This window comes from Anabrus simplex, chromosome 6 (assembly GCF_040414725.1).
Source record: "Anabrus simplex isolate iqAnaSimp1 chromosome 6, ASM4041472v1, whole genome shotgun sequence".
Taxonomy (NCBI): Eukaryota; Metazoa; Arthropoda; class Insecta; order Orthoptera; family Tettigoniidae; genus Anabrus; species Anabrus simplex.
In genome coordinates this window covers 207,066,763-207,082,731 of record NC_090270.1, presented here as the reverse complement: position 1 = coordinate 207,082,731, position 15,969 = coordinate 207,066,763, and the positions used below count along the sequence as shown (strand labels likewise).

Genomic DNA, 15,969 nt, shown 5'->3' with positions numbered 1-15,969 from the left:
GATGGAGAACCTCCTTCCATAACGTGAAAACAAAACCTAGTGCTGAATGCGGTTTGGATCATCGTCTACTCTGGGCCTACCTTAGAATCAAACTGAGCAAACCAGTGGTCAAAATAAACCTGAAAAGTTAACAGCCCCTGAGTCAATTACTTTCCAAGAAACACTCTGAAGCACTGGACCACCTGACCTAGAGGGAAGTTGTGACATGGCTTGGAAGAGAATTGAAGAATACATCACAGAGACAGCGAGCAAGGTCCCAAAGATGAACACCATAGTGAAGAGACAGCATTGGATGATTGACAAAACTTTGGCATTGTTGAAATGAGACTTAACATCTGGCTCACAGTTACAGATCCAGAACAAGGACGACTAATGGAAAAAATTAACAATGATATCAAACACGCTTGTAGAAGAGACAAGAATGAACATACTAAGAAACTGTGTGCAAAACTAGAGGCACGTGCGACCAAAAATCACAGCGCAGAACTGTACGACAAGGTGAAATACTTAGCTCGAGAGTTTATATCTAAGGCTCAGATTATAAAAGACAAACAAGGGAATATCATCACAAATGCAGTGGGCATCGCCGAAGTATGGAGAGAATACTGTATCAAGCTGTTCACTGATGACCAAAACCAATGCCAGGTCACCAGAACCCAACAGACATTGAACCAACGATCCTTAGAGAAGAAGTGGAATGTGCAATGAAAAAGGTCTGGAACCCGAAAGCACCAGGCCAAGATGGAATCATTGCTGAAATCGTAAAGAACATGGGTGACCTAGGTGTTGACATCTTCCACAAGTTATGTTAGAAGATATGGACATCTGGAAATTGGCCGGACCAGTGGTGCCAGTCCATTTCGACCACTGTTCAAGAAAGGTTCTCCACTTGACTGTGCAAACTATCGAAGTTGAACCATCGACTCTCGAGAGCTGGATTCCGTAGTCAGAGAACACGGGTAAAACAAGAGGGTCATGTTGTTGTTGTTTGAGTCATCAGTCCATAGACTGGTTTGATGCAGCCCTCCATGCCACCCTATCCTGTGCTAACCTTTTCATTTCTACGTAACTATTGCATCCTACATCTGCTCTAATCTGTTTGTCATATTCATACCTTGGTCTACCCCTACCGTTCTTGCCACCTACACTTCCTTCAAAAACCAACTGAACGAGTCCTGGGTGTCTTAAGATGTGTCCTATCATTCTATCTCTTCTTCTCGTCAAATTTAGCCAAATCGATCTCCTCTCACCAATTCGATTCAGTATCTCTTCATTCGTGATTCGATCTATCCATCTCACCTTCAGCATTCTTCTATAACACCACATTTCAAAAGCTTCTATTCTCTTTCTTTCTGAGCTAGTTATCGTCCATGTTTCACTTCCATACAATGCCACGCTCCACACAAAAGTCTTCAAAAACATCTTTCTAATTCCGATATCAATGTTGGAAGTGAGCAAATTTCTTTTCTTAAGAAAGCTCTTCCTTGCTTGTGCTAGTCTGCATTTTATGTCCTCCTTACTTCTGCCATCGTTGGTTATTTTACTACCCAAGTAACAATATTCATCTACTTCCTTTAAGACTTCGTTTCCTAATCTAATATTTCCTATATCACCTGCCTTCGTTCGACTGCACTCCATTACTTTTGTTTTGGACTTATTTATTTTCATCTTGTACTCCTTTCCTAAGACTTCATCCATACCATTCAGCAACTTCTCGAGATCTTCTGCAGTCTCAGATAAAATAACAATATCATCGGCAAATCTCAAGGTTTTGATTTCCTCTCCTTGGACTGTGATTCCATTTCCAAATTTCTCTTTGATTTCCTTTACTGCCTGTTCTATGTAAACATTGAAAAGGAGAGGGGACAAACTGCAGCCTTGCCTCACTCCTTTCTGGATTGCTGCTTCTTTTTCAAAGCCCTCGATTCTTATCACTGCAGACTGATTTTTATACAGGTTGTAGATAATTCTTCGTTCTCGGTATCTGATCCCTATCATCTTCAGAATCATAAATAGCCTGGTCCAATCAACATTATCGAATGCCTTTTCTAGATCTACGAATGCCATGTACGTGGGCTTGTCCTTCTTGATTCGATCCTCTAAGATCAGACGTAAAGTCAGGATTGCTTCACGTGTTCCTACATTTCTTCTGAAGCCAAATTGATCTTCCCCCAACTCAGCTTCAACTTGTTTTTCCATTCTTCTGTAAATAATACGTGTTAAAATTTTGCAGGCATGAGATACTAAACTAATAGTGCGGTAATTTTCACACCTGTCAGCACCGGCTTTCTTGGGAATAGGTATAACAACATTCTGCCGAAAATCGGATGGGACTTCTCCTGTCTCATACATCTTGCACACTAAATGAAATAACCTTACCATGCTGGTTTCTCCTAAGGCAGTCAGTAATTCAGAGGGAATATCATCAATTCCAGGTGCCTTGTTCCTATTTAGGTCACTCACAGCTCTGTCAAACTCTGACCTCAAAATTGGGTCTCCTATTTCATCAGCATCAACAGCCTCTTCATGTTCCAGAACGAAATTATCTACATCGTTACCTTGATACAACTGTTGGATATGCTCCTGCCATCTTTCTGCTTTGTCTTCTTTCCCTAGAAGTGGCTTTCCATCTGAGCTCTTAATATTCATGCACCTAGATTTCCTTTCTCCAAAGGTTTCCTTGATTTTCCTGTATGCAGCATCTACCTTTCCCAGGACCATACAGCCTTCGACATCCTTGCACTTCTCCTTCAGCCATTCTTCCTTAGCTACCTTGCACTTTCTATCCACTTGATTCTTTAATCGCCTGTATTCTTTTCTGCCCTCTTCATTTCTAGCATTCTTGTATTTTCGTCGTTCATCAATCAGGTCTAGTATCTCCTGAGTTATCCACTGATTCTTAGTTGATCTTTTCTTCCTTCCTAACATTTCTTCAGCAGCCCTACTGACTTCATTTTTCATGACTCTCCACTCTTCCTCTACTGTGTTTCTTTCAGCCTTTTCATTTAGTCCTTGTGCAACATGTTCCTTGAAACGATCCATCACACTCTTTTCTTTCAACTTGTCTAGATCCCATCTTTTTGCATTCTTTCCTTTCTTCAATTTCTTCAACTTCAGATGGCATTTCATGACCAACAAGTTGTGGTCAGAGTCCACGTCTGCTCCTGGGAAAGTTTTGCAATCCAACACCTGGTTTCTGAATCTCTGCCTAATCATAATGAAGTCTATTTGATACCTTCCAGTGTCTCCAGGTCTCGTCCACGTATACAGCCGTCGTTTGTGGTGTTTGAACCAAGTATTGGCGAGGACTAAATTATGGTCAGTGCAGAATTCAACCAGCCGACTTCCTCTTTCGTTCCTTTGTCCCAATCCAAATTCTCCTACTGTGCTACCTTCTCTTCCTTGGCCTACCACTGCGTTCCAGTCTCCCATCACAATTAGATTCTCGTCACCTTTGACATATTGTATTAAATCTTCTATCTCCTCATATATTCTTTCAATTTCTTCATCATCCGCTGAACTAGTAGGCATATAGACCTGCACTATTGTGGTGGGCATTGGTTTGGTGTCTATCTTGGCGACAATAATTCTTTCACTATGCTGGTCGTAGTAGCTTATCCGCTGCCCTATTTTCCTATTCATTATTAAACCAACTCCTGCATTCCCCTGTTTGATTTCGTGTTGATAATTCGGTAGTCGCCTGACCAAAAATCCTGTTCTTCCTGCCAACGTACTTCACTTATACCAACTACATCTAACTTTAGCCTATCCATCTCCCTTTTCAGATTCTCTAACCTACCACAACGATTCAAACTCCTAACATTCCACGCTCCGACTCGCAGAATGTCAGTATCCATCTTCCTGATGATCGCCCCCTCTCGTGTAGTCCCCACCCGGAGATCCGAATGGGGGACTAGTTTACCTCCGGAATATTTTACCCGGGAGGAAGCCATCATCAGTACATCTTTCATACAGAGAGAGCTGCATGTCCTCGGGAGGTGGTTACGGCTGTAGTTTCCCGTTGCTTTCAGCCGTGTAGCAGTATCAACACAGCTAAGCCATGTTGAGTATTATTACAAGGCCGTATCAGTCAATCATCTAGACTGCCGCCCCTGCAACAACCGAAAGGCTGCTACCCCCCTTTCGATGAACCATTCGTTAGTCTGGTCTCTCAACAGATACCCATCCGATATGGTTGCACCTGCGGCTCGGCTATCTGCATCATTGGGACACGCAAGCCTCCCCACCGCGGCAAGGTCACATGGTTCGCAGAGGAGGGAGGGTCATGTAACACTAAAAAAATCAGACGGTTCAACTTTAATAATGCTTATGTATATCAGCCCATGTCGGAACACCACAACAACTACACAACTACAGATATCAGTTGAACCACTCCAAAGGACAACAAAAACATTGAAACAGAAAGACCTCCAGCTCAAGACTGTTTTAACGATCAACATTTCACAGTTTTTTAAACTTTCATCATGCTTTTAAAAAAAACTTTTTAACTAACATTTCATTTTGTGTGTTTCCTATGTTTTTAATTCATTTTACATCTCTTAATGAGGATGACCCAATGATGGGTCGAAAAGTCTATTTATGTGTGAAGTTTCGTCTTAACTGGACGTAAAATATATAGTACGGTAATGACTAGGAGGATTAAAATAATTTTGTATAATTTTGTAAGAAGCCCTAAATGCAGATCAATGAGGACTGATTGATTCCAAGTGTTTTTTTTAAACAAACGTGAAAAATGCAGACCATATGGTCTGGAGTCTGAGGACTAGGAAAGTCCACCCTGAATGAATGAATGAATGAATGAATGAATGAACATGGAAAACTAAGCTAGGACAACGATGATGGTTAGGGCTAATTCAACTGAGAATGGTCAAAATCTGAATGGCCTACAGGTGGAAAAAATGAAATTTCTGGGACATACTGTATGTTACAGAAGACAAGTAGAGTGTGAGTGAAAAATGTGGAAAGTAATACAGATGAAAAAGTTAGGTGATAAAATATACAGTAATTCATTTACAGAGATGGTTTGGGTATAGCTAATAATAGATGAATGAAGAAAGGATGCAAAAACAAATGTAAATGTATGGAAGGACTTTGTTAACACAGCAAAACTAGGACCTGGAATTGAAAACTTTGAGTGATGAGAGGTGAAGTCAATGAAACCTGCTTGTCTGTATGTTTACAGCCGTTTTAAGGTGCAAAACAACTACATGAAGTAAAATGACTACTGCAGTGTCAAAATGAAAGGCACACTCAGTCAAGACTCAATCTTCAAATATTAAAATCCTACATCTCGGAGACTTGTTTTCCCTATTTAGTTTACATTGCGCCAACACCTCCAAGTCTTTTGGCAATGATGTGGAAGAGGCCAGTGATGGGACTGGGAAGGAAGCATCTTTGTTCTGAAGCAAGGTACATCCCCAGCATTTAGCTGGTGTGAAAATGGGAAACCACGGAAAACCATCTTCAGCGATGCTGACAATGGGGTTCAAACACAATATCTCTTGAATGCAAACTCATAGCGACGTGATCCAAACAGTGTAGTCGACTGATGACAATAAAAAATCCTTGAGTGCAACATAAGAATATAGATAAGAAAAGTGTTTTTCCACCAATCAATACACAATTTATTTTAAATAGATTAAACTAGTACCGGTTTTGGCTTTTTAACGGCCATCATCAGCTAGTACATGATTTGTTTCCAGCCATTAGACAATTCACAAGTTGTTATTGTATTAGACATCCGGATGTCTAATGGGGGATGGAAATGTATACAGTAGCATGTAATTAAAATATCAGTAGTCAAGGTAAAAAGTTACAATAAGTTAGAACATGAGTATGTAGGACATATTAAAACATATGGGTCATAATATAAAACACTTAAAAAGTTTTGACACATTAAAATTTGGTAAGTATAGGTAGACACTTGTTAAAAATTTTTAGTTCATGTTACATAGGTTCCATTCTTCTATCTTCTGTGTAGTTCCTTTGCTTTTATGTTATGTTGATTTTAGCTGTGAATGGTAATCTTCGAGAAAGTTCTGAAGCTGGTATGCGTCATATTGATATGGACCTTTGTCATGAAGAAATTTTTTATATTGTGTTATATATTCCAACTTGTGATGTACTCTGGTAAGTTTTAATATAGTAAACAGCAGGTCTCGAGTTTGAATTAGAAGTAGTTGGTGGCAACACCTCTCTCGTCTACGTTTGTGGTTGTAGTCTGTAAAGATAAGGTAATATAAGTATACCAGTGGTGTGTGTATGAAGGAATGCCTGGTGTGTGTATGAAGGAATGCCTGGTGTGTGTATGGAAAGAGTACTTACTTTAGTTGTTGTGGAAGTCTTGTGCCGATGTGTTTGAAGGCTTGTTGTGTTCTACTGCGAGAGCGTCTGGGGCTCATATTAACTGAGGAGGGGGATGTAGGTGGAGGGGAAGAAGGAGTGGCCGTTGGGGAAGTAGGGGCGGGGTCGGGCTTGTGATTCGTTGGTTTGTTGGAGCGTGTGTTTACTATTTTGAGGTAATCATTCTTTAATGCCGGAATGGCTTTGTCAAAAATGATGCTGGTTTTTTCAGTAATATCATTAATGTTATGATTGGGGTTAGCGTATTGGTCTAAAGAAATGTAGAAATCTTCGGTTATGTTGAGCAGTGGGCCCTTGGAGTTTATGTTTAGTATCATCATGTCGTTATTGATGTTTGTGAAACTATGCTTGGATTATTCTACATGTTGGCCTATTGATGAGAAATGGTTATGTTTTACTGCATTTATATGTTCATTGTAGCGGATGGTGAAGTTTCTGCCTGTACGTCCTATGTAACTTGTGTCACAGTTGTTACATTTGATACGGTAGACACCTGATTGGTTGTATTTATTGTTATTATTGACTGTTTTAGTGTTATGTATAATGTTGGTACTATTGTGTGTGGTTTTGAATGCTATTTTCATGTTGTGCTTCTTGAAAATATTAGTTATAGTATATATATGGGTGTTGTTAAAGGTAAATAGGGCATAGTCTTTTTTGGGTTTGGTTGTTTTTGCTAATTTAGTTTTAGGCACAAGACTTCCACAACAACTAAAGAAAGTACTCTTTCCATACACACACCAGGCATTCCTTCATACACACACCACTGGTATACTTATATTACCTTATCTTTACAGACTACAACCACAAACGTAGACGAGAGAGGTGTAGCCACCAACTACTTCTAATTCAAACTCAAGACCTGCTGTTTACTATATTAAAATTTACCAGAGTACATCACAAGTTGGAATATATAACACAATATAAAAAATTTCTTCATGACAAAGGTCCATATCAATATGACGCATACCAGCTTCAGAACTTTCTCGAAGATTACCATACACAGCTAAAATCAACATTTAAAAAAAAAAAAAAAAAAAATGAACCCCAATTACCGTCCGCGAAAGCCTACCCAAAAATACATAAAGAAGACGTACCTATGAGACCAATTATAAACTATAGAGCCAGTCCAACCTACAAATTATTGCAATTCATCCAAAATTGCCTTGAATACGCACTAGAGGTGACGTGGAATCATACGCAATAGCGCCCCAAACCATGATGCCGCGTTGTCTAGCGGTAGGGCGCTCCACAGTTACTGCCGGATTTGACCTTTCTCCACGCCGACGCCACACTCGTCTGCGGTGACTATCACTGACAGGACAGAAGCGTGACTCATCGGAGAACACGACGTTCCACCATTCCCTCATCCAAGTCGCTCTAGCCCGGCACCATGCCAGGCGTGCACGTCTATGCTGTGGAGTCAATGGTAGTCTTCTGAGCGGACGCCAGGAGTGCAGGCCTCCTTCAACCAATCGACGGGAAATTGTTCTGGTCGATATTGGAACAGCACATGCTGAAGAATGGCGGTTGACGTGGCGTGCGGGGCTGCCACCACTTGGCGGCGGATGCGCTGATCCTCACGTGCTGACGTCACTCGGGCTGCGCCTGGACCCCTCGCACGTGCCACATGTCCCTGCGCCAACCATCTTCGCCACAGGCGCTGCACCGTGGACACATCCGTATGGGTATCGGCTGCGATTTGACGAAGCGACCAACCTGCCCTTCTCAGCCCTATCACCATACCCCTCGTAAAGTCGTCTGTCTGCTGGAAATGCCTCCGTTGACGGCGGCCTGGCATTCTTAGCTATACACGTGTCCTGTGGCACACGACAACATGTTCTACAATGACTGTCGGCTGAGAAATCACGGTACGAAATGGGCCATTCGCCAACGCCGTGTCCCATTTATCGTTCGCTACGTGCGCAGCACAGCGGCGCATTTCACATAATGAGCATACCTCAGTGACGTCAGTCTACCCTGCAATTGGCATAAAGTTCTGACCACTCCTTCTTGGTGTTGCATTTGCTCTGTCAGTCAGTGTATGTATGTATGTTTCTGTTCATGGGCTTCACTTGCAGCTCCATTCCATTCAACTTCAGGCAAGTTTAGATCTCCCCCAATTATTACCATATCATTATTATTCTTATGAGTATAATCTATTATTTTCTCAAATATTTCCATGTCTCTTTCCTCTCTTCCAGTCCTATACGTTCCTATAATTCCCACCTCCTTCATATTACCACAAACTAATTTTATCCCTAATATTTCATCCCTTTCATCAGTAAACCATTCATGTGAACAATAAGTTTCCTTCACCAGAATAAACACCCCCCCCCTCCCATTTTATCTCTTCGGTCTCTACGATAGACTGTATACCCTTCTGGAAATACTTCTGTATTACCCACCCCTTCTCTCAACCACGATTCCACTCCTATCACCACATCAGTCTCGTAAGATTCCATCATTGTACCAAATTTTAATTGTTTATTTACTACACTCTGACAGTTTACCAAGAGCAATCTCAGACCCCCTTCCTCCCTAAAACTTGACTGTTGCAATTGGGTAACGTTTGACTCATGAGTTGAGAACTTCCCTGGAAGACCGGTAGACTGTTTATTTACTATACAGATAATTTGCCCAAAACAACAGCATGTTCTAAAGGTACAGTAGGTTTCTACTTTCAAGACAAATATTTAGAAAAGTAGCTTTTATGCTTATTCATATTTAGAAAGAATAAATGCTAAACATCCCATCATTACCACCCAAACAAATGATCAATGTCAAATGTCAAAATGAATGGTATATACTTCTGGAATAATATCTATACTTAATTAAAACCAACTAACCTGATTATTTCGATCTCTTCGTCTCCTATAGTCATCATCATATCCATCACCTCCACTGCTATGTCCACTAGTTCTTTCTTCACTTTTTCTTCCTCCTCCTCTGTGAGTTTTCTTTTGTCCACTCCCATTATTTTCTTTATTCCTGGGAGCCATCAGTACAGTTATACAGAATGCGGTACTAAAATTCAGTTTTAGATTAATAACACACAGATTGTCAGCTATCTTAATTCATGAACTCAGGATATTTTGAGAGAGCATCAATAGCAGAGTTGGACACCAGCTGTTGTGGCCGGATTAACATACATTTTTTACAAGTTCTAGATCGAACTTCACTAAGCCAACACTTTCCTAAAAGAAAATGTCATGCACGTGATTCCTGACGTTTCAAACGCGCACTACTTATCCCTTTTAATAATACACAATATAACTTGCCAGTGTACAAACCATCATACTTGTCATACACGCTGTCTACTATTTGTTTACAAAACATTGACCCCATTCGTTATACACTGTACACTTCCGGACAAGTACTAAAAGCACACAACTGAAGCAACCGAATATTAGTTTCTATCATTCCCCATTCTCTATTTATTTTATTCTAAAGATAACATTTTCAAAACTACTCACAGGCAAGTACTGTACTTATGATCAATATAATAAATAAATGAATAAGAATGTCGACTTGCACAATGACCTCGAAAACGTCAATATTAGATCATTAAAACTATATATGCTCCAAAGTTCTCATTTCAACACAGTTGTAAATAATGCACGAATGCACCAAATCGAAATATGACAGGTACTTTTCTTTGTACTTCACGTCTCTCGATCATTTCGCGTCTTTCGCCATCATGTTTTCGGGTGACGAAATACTCACCAACAGATGGCCTTGACGGGCTAGACGATAAACGTGTTGCGGTTGGTGGGGTCGAAATTTCTTCTTATGATGTTTTGTGTGATTGCATCATCGCATGACATCACACCCGCTACACGATGGTAAGAGAATATTTTAGTGAAGTTCATTTACTATGCCATCTCTACTCATTCTCTTTCTGCCATCTGCCTCATTAGGTCCCTTCGTCGTCAGCTTGTCAGGTTTCTTTGCATCAAGGTTGTCACCGATGACAGAACGATTCCCCAAGCATACTTTAGCATGAACGATTCTCTCCTTCCAATGTTTACCTCTCGTATGTACGAATGTTTCATGTCTTATTCTACCCTTATGCAGTGATAATGAAGAATTGTAAAATAATAATTGCTGGGAATAACTTAGTCACACATCTATGTCTTTTTTCATATTCACTAGATTTCTTCCTTTTCCAGATAAAAAATGGACTTTTCAAGAAATGACACCCATGAAATATCTGAAGAATTCATTCTCGGAACTCGTCAAAACATAGTCATAGAAGCAAGTCAGTCAGGAAGCAATTTCAAAGTTAAATACGAATCCGATAAAATGGATAAATCTAGCGCTGCTAAAAAGGAAACCAAAGAACAGCCATCACTTAGTCAGTATTTCTCTCGAACATCTTCAGCATCATCTACTTCAGCAGCCAATTTTTTTGATCAAATATCATCTAGTGGAAATGGACCTGCAATGATGACAAGTGTACGTGAAAGTGCATCTTCTCAAGACCTCTTCCGTGCGGCAAATAATCCTGCCCTTCTGATAACAACATCGCAGCCTATTCAGGCAACAACTACAGTATCTTCTACTACAATTAATACCACATTCCCTAAGCCATCAAAAGTAGAAAATGTACCACAAGAGTCTGTGTCTAGTCAGAATTCTGTGTCTGAAAAAGTAGTGGAAGAAAAGTCTAAACAGGTGTCTAGAGATGAACCTGTAATTTGTAGGATATTTTCAGCAACTGAGGTACCACCTGATAAATCTAATTTAGCCTCAGGAAAAGCTTTCTTTGATATGCTTGGTGGTGCTTCAACAGCACAAAATCCGAGATCTCCATCTAGCATCCCCTCACCTGCTGCCCCCCAAATGCTAGGTATAGATTTATTGATTCCAAGTGGTGCCAGTAGTTTGGTAACTTCACCAGATTTTACCACTACGACTGAGGGCTCATTTCTTACTCCTACTTCACCTACCACACCAACACCAACTGGAGACACATTTGCATCTGTATTAAATGAGGACACTTTCAACAAAACTAGTAGTGTCCATCCTAGTGAAGCTGATCGGCGAAGAGATGCATGGATTCCTTCTGAAAGAACACGTCATTCACTCATCACAGCAGCTACATCACCACCAGGTTCTTATTTCCCAGAGAGAGAACTATTGACAATGCCAGGAGTTGTTTTAGAAGAAGATATGGTAAGTGCTGCATTAGCATAATAATAGACATTATTATTTGGGAATTTCATCTTTCTGTATGCATTCACTAGATTTTATTTACAAAACCAAAGATTTTAACTGTGTTTGTCTGATATATCAGATAACTTATCGGAGACTACTGGCAAAACTGAGTGCAGTTGGACTAGACAAAGGAGTGACTGACTAGATGGCTATACTTCTATAAAATAACAACTAGGCCCGATGATGTTTTGCAACTTCTCTAATACGATAACTCTCTTGATCGTATCAAAAGCCTTAGAATAATCAATAAAGATTGCATGAAGTTTTCCCTTTGGAATTGCGAGAGCTTCATTAATATACTGTTGTAGACAATCTATTGCTTGAATGGTTGATCTTCTTCTTCTGAAGCCCTGGGAATCTGGGAGCTTGTCGTCTATTAATATTGTGAGGCGCGTACATATTAACTGAGTCAGTGTCTTTAAGAGTATGCATTCCAGAGCAATTCCTCTGTACGAATTAGGGTCTGCTGTATCACCTTTGCCCTTATACATCATTTTTATTGTGGACTTAGCCCAGCTGTCTGGTATCCTACCCTGTTGTAAACATTCATTCAATAACTGGTAGATGGATTCTTTCAACGCTGGGAATATCCCTTTCAAATGTTCATTATAAATGTTATCTGGACCACATGCTTTCCCATTTTTTAGGCTTTTAACAGTTTCTTCTATTTCTTTAAGCGTAAATCTCTCTGAGTCATTCGGGATAACTGTTGGGTCGACATGAAAATTGATTGGCCGTGTGTCCCTCTCCTGAAGAATTGCACGAAGGTGCGCTTCCCAAACATCCATTGGTATATTACGAGAAAACTTTGGCTGTTTAGGACGCAAAGCTTTGTAAGGGTCCTGAGTAGCCTCTTCAATTAAACGTTTTTCTTCCTTTTCCAAAAACGTTTGATGGGCTTGTTTAGCTATGGCTTTACATTCTCTTCTTAAATTAGCAGAGTACTCCAGCCGTTCTTTCGTGCGCTGCAATTTTGCTGCGTGCAGGGCTGACAAAGCTGTTTTTCTTGCTTTGTAGCATGCATCTGTAAACCATGGTTTTGCTTTTCTATTGTTAATTACTGTAGGAGGTATTGCCTTCTTAAGAATTTCCTCCAGTTTTAAAGCAGCCTGATTCAGAGTCCCTTTGTTTAGTGTATCGATTATTGCTTTGTTGATATAGATGTTGATTCCCATAGGGAATCTGAAATATTTGTCCTGAATGAGCAAATTTATAATACCAATATAAATGGTCCGTTATTGGACATTATAAATTTTCCAGCTAGCTCATTCTTGGTTGCCAACGTTTCGCCCTCGTGTGCTAGGGTTGTCTGAATCCTCTAGTACTGTTAACTCCAATGTTCTTCTCAACTTTAAAGGCTGTAACTTCTTACTGTGTCTCATACCGTTTATTAGCAGTGTTGTTTTCACGGGCAGATGCTTTTTCTCAGCTTCCATGATAACACTTTGACATTTGGTGGTTATACTAGAATTTATGAAGACAAGATCAGTTGTACTCATGCCATTATAGCAAACATATGTTGGCTGTTCCTTCTTGTTGATTATTAGCCCTTCTTCTTCTAGATAACTCAAAACTTCTTTCGACTTCTGTAGTTCTGTATCTACACGACAATTGAGATCACCCGCTAGGATGATGGGATTGTCCTTAGTTACCATATTCAAGCAGTTACCTATTTCTTCTATAATATCTGTGGATGTAAACTCTGGTTGAAAATAAACACATATAAGTACGCACTGCCTTGTTCGTATTGCTAACGTGTTCTTTGACTTATGTTGTATAGCGAATGGAGCGAGATTCTCTTTGAAAAAGCAGGCGATTCCCCCTTTTGGCCTGCCAGTTGGGCCTTTATGCGCCAAGACATGAATTGAATAATGACTATTGATGTTCCACTCCGTAGTTAGGAAAGTTTCAACTAAAATTGCGATATCGTAAGTCTGTAACATATTCTGAACTGTGTGTAAACTGAGAATAGAATCCTTAACAAAATTCTGTACAGACGACTGCTCATAAGAATTTTTTCCATGCACATTTGTGCGCAATAAAACATTTATTATATTTCTATAAAATAGAACTACTGGGAAAGTTGGCCGTGCGGTCAGGGGCGTGCAGCTGTGAGCTTGCATCCAGGAGATAATGGGTTCGAACCCCACTGTCGGTAGCCCTGAAGAAGGTTTTCCATGGTTTCTCATTTTCACACCAAGCAAATGCTGGGGCTGTACCTTAATTAAGGCCACAGCCGCTTCCTTCCCACTCCTAGGACTTTATTATTCCATTGCCGCCATAAGACCTATCTGTTTCGGTGCAACGTAAAACTTATTGTAAAAAAAAAAATAGAACTAGAGAATTAGAGTAGGTGAAGCATTATGTGATCCTGTAATCATCAAGAGGGGAATTCTTAAAGGCAGTGTTATTGAACCTTTATATTTTCTTATATATATATATATATATATATATATATATATATATATATATATATATAAAATATGGGTAAAGAACCGAAATCAGTGATACAACTTTTTGTCGATGATATTATTCTGTGTAGAGTAATAAATAAGTTATAAGATTGTGAGCAACTACAAAAAGATCTCGACAATGTTGTGAGATGGGTATGATGATAAGTAGGGTTAAAAGTTAGGTTGTGAGTTTCACTAATAGGAAAAGTCTTCTCAGTTTTAATTACTGCATTGATAGGGTAAAAGTTTCTTATGGGGATCGCCGTAAGTACCTAGGTGTTAATACAGTATAAGGAAAGAACTTGGTATAGACCTAAGTCCAGGATTAAGTTACTTGATTCAGGAACTGGATAAAATCCACACACAAAAAAAACAGCTCAGTTTGTTCTGGGTGATTCCAACAAAAGAGTAGCGTTAAAAGAAATAAAAAAACACAACAGTTCCACCTGATAGATACTGTTTATTTGCTTGAAGGCAAATTAAAAAGTGTAGAACATGTTTAGTCTGCTTTGTAGACATCTTCAGCTACATATGTTTAGCCGCATTGCATAATTAACAAGGACACATTCCTGTTATCTTTTTAAAGTTAAAACACACATTAAATTTTTTAAAACTTAATATACTAAAAAGTACCTGCTATGGAAAGGGGGAGAGGTCGTTCATGGATGGAAAGGATTATAGTACATTAACTAATTCTCATTAAAATATCCTGTTAACAAAAATAGCTTTAACTAGAAGAGATAACAGGGAAAAACTGTTACACAAAGCTTATTAAGAATATATTATCAGGAAACTATGTGAGAATATGCGATGATTTAGCACAGTCAAAACCAATCCTTCAGACGGTAAGGGTCCTTCAACAGGATCCTCTGAGTCCACTTCTTTTTAATGTAATAACACGTGATGTTACAGAAGCAATTGCTACGATTCGTGCAAAAATGTATCTATGCGCTGATGACATGGTAATTGTATCGCCATATCGAGATGAACTTCAAAAAGCAGTCACCAATCTGACAAATTGGTCAAAAGAAAACAATTTAGAAATTAATGATCAGAAGACAGTAGTCATGGTTTTTAGAAGGGGAAGAAGAAGAGCAGCATCAGACATAATACGCTACGAAGGTTCACCTTTAAGGATTGTCAATTCATTCAAGTATCTCGGAATGACTTTTCAGAAAACTGGAACCACATTTACAGCTCACATAAAGGAAAGGACTCTGGCTGCAATCATAGCAATAAATGACATAGATCACCTTAGTCAACTGTCAATCAAAACGGCCTTGAAACTCTTCCGCCTCAAAGTTATTCCAACTGTCATGTACAGCATTGAAACAATTTGGACCTTCCTGAAAAAGAAAGATCTAAAAGAGATTGAAAGGGTGAAAGCAATTTTCCTTAAAAGAGCCCTATGTGTATCTAAATACACACCCTCTAGACTTGTGTATGAACTGACCCGAGAACCTTTCTTCATTGAGGACTTGCGACATACAATGACTCTACAATCAACAAAGGCATATCAAGAACTCTTACATGAATTAAAATTAAAGAAGACAAAAATTTGAAGTGATTTCTATATAACGGATGCAATGACAAGTCAATTGGTGTCAGAGTTGCTTCGACCTCAGACATACAGTGACCCATGCAGCTGTCCATGGCTTCCATCACAAGGCATGTGTTGTACCTAGATTTCACGATGCGAACCATGACTGTGTATGTCGATGGTGTGAGAAGTTCTGTGGTCGTTACCACGCACTGGAGTGCCCGAAGAGACTGTGTTCTCTGACAAAACTTTGTAGTGATTAAGTTTATACCCCTGCACATTGTGCGCTTTTCTGTGTAAATAAAAAAATAGCTTTAAAAGTTTGCCAGTGTTACAGTTCATATGTTATGTAAAAACTTCTTGTGGCAAATC

General features: G+C 39.5%; 2 protein-coding genes across 6 annotated transcripts in view; one reads left to right on the top strand and one right to left on the bottom strand.

Annotated features, from left to right (window-relative positions):
* Positions 1-9,396, bottom strand: part of LOC136876324 (CCAAT/enhancer-binding protein gamma) — a 73,339-nt gene extending 63,943 nt beyond the window's left edge. For all 4 annotated transcript variants that reach the window (XR_010860569.2, XR_010860568.2, XR_010860567.2 and 1 more), the window contains exon 1: positions 9,234-9,396. Coding sequence is in view for 1 of the 4 variants with exons in the window: in XM_067150175.2 (XP_067006276.1) it covers positions 9,234-9,386 (153 nt within the window). In the remaining 3 variants the exon portion in view is untranslated. The remainder of the gene's footprint in view (positions 1-9,233) is intronic.
* Positions 9,397-10,105: 709 nt separating this feature from the next.
* LOC136876322 (trafficking protein particle complex subunit 12) overlaps positions 10,106-15,969 on the top strand; it is a 108,322-nt gene continuing 102,458 nt past the window's right edge. Inside the window, exons 1-2 of one of the 2 annotated variants that reach the window (XM_067150171.2) lie at positions 10,106-10,229; positions 10,557-11,562. In XM_067150171.2, the coding sequence (XP_067006272.1) occupies positions 10,564-11,562 (999 nt within the window). In that variant the 5' untranslated portion in view covers positions 10,106-10,229; positions 10,557-10,563. Of the gene's footprint in view, positions 10,230-10,249; positions 10,421-10,556; positions 11,563-15,969 lie in introns of those variants that run through there. The other variant, XM_067150172.2, reaches the window with a different exon arrangement.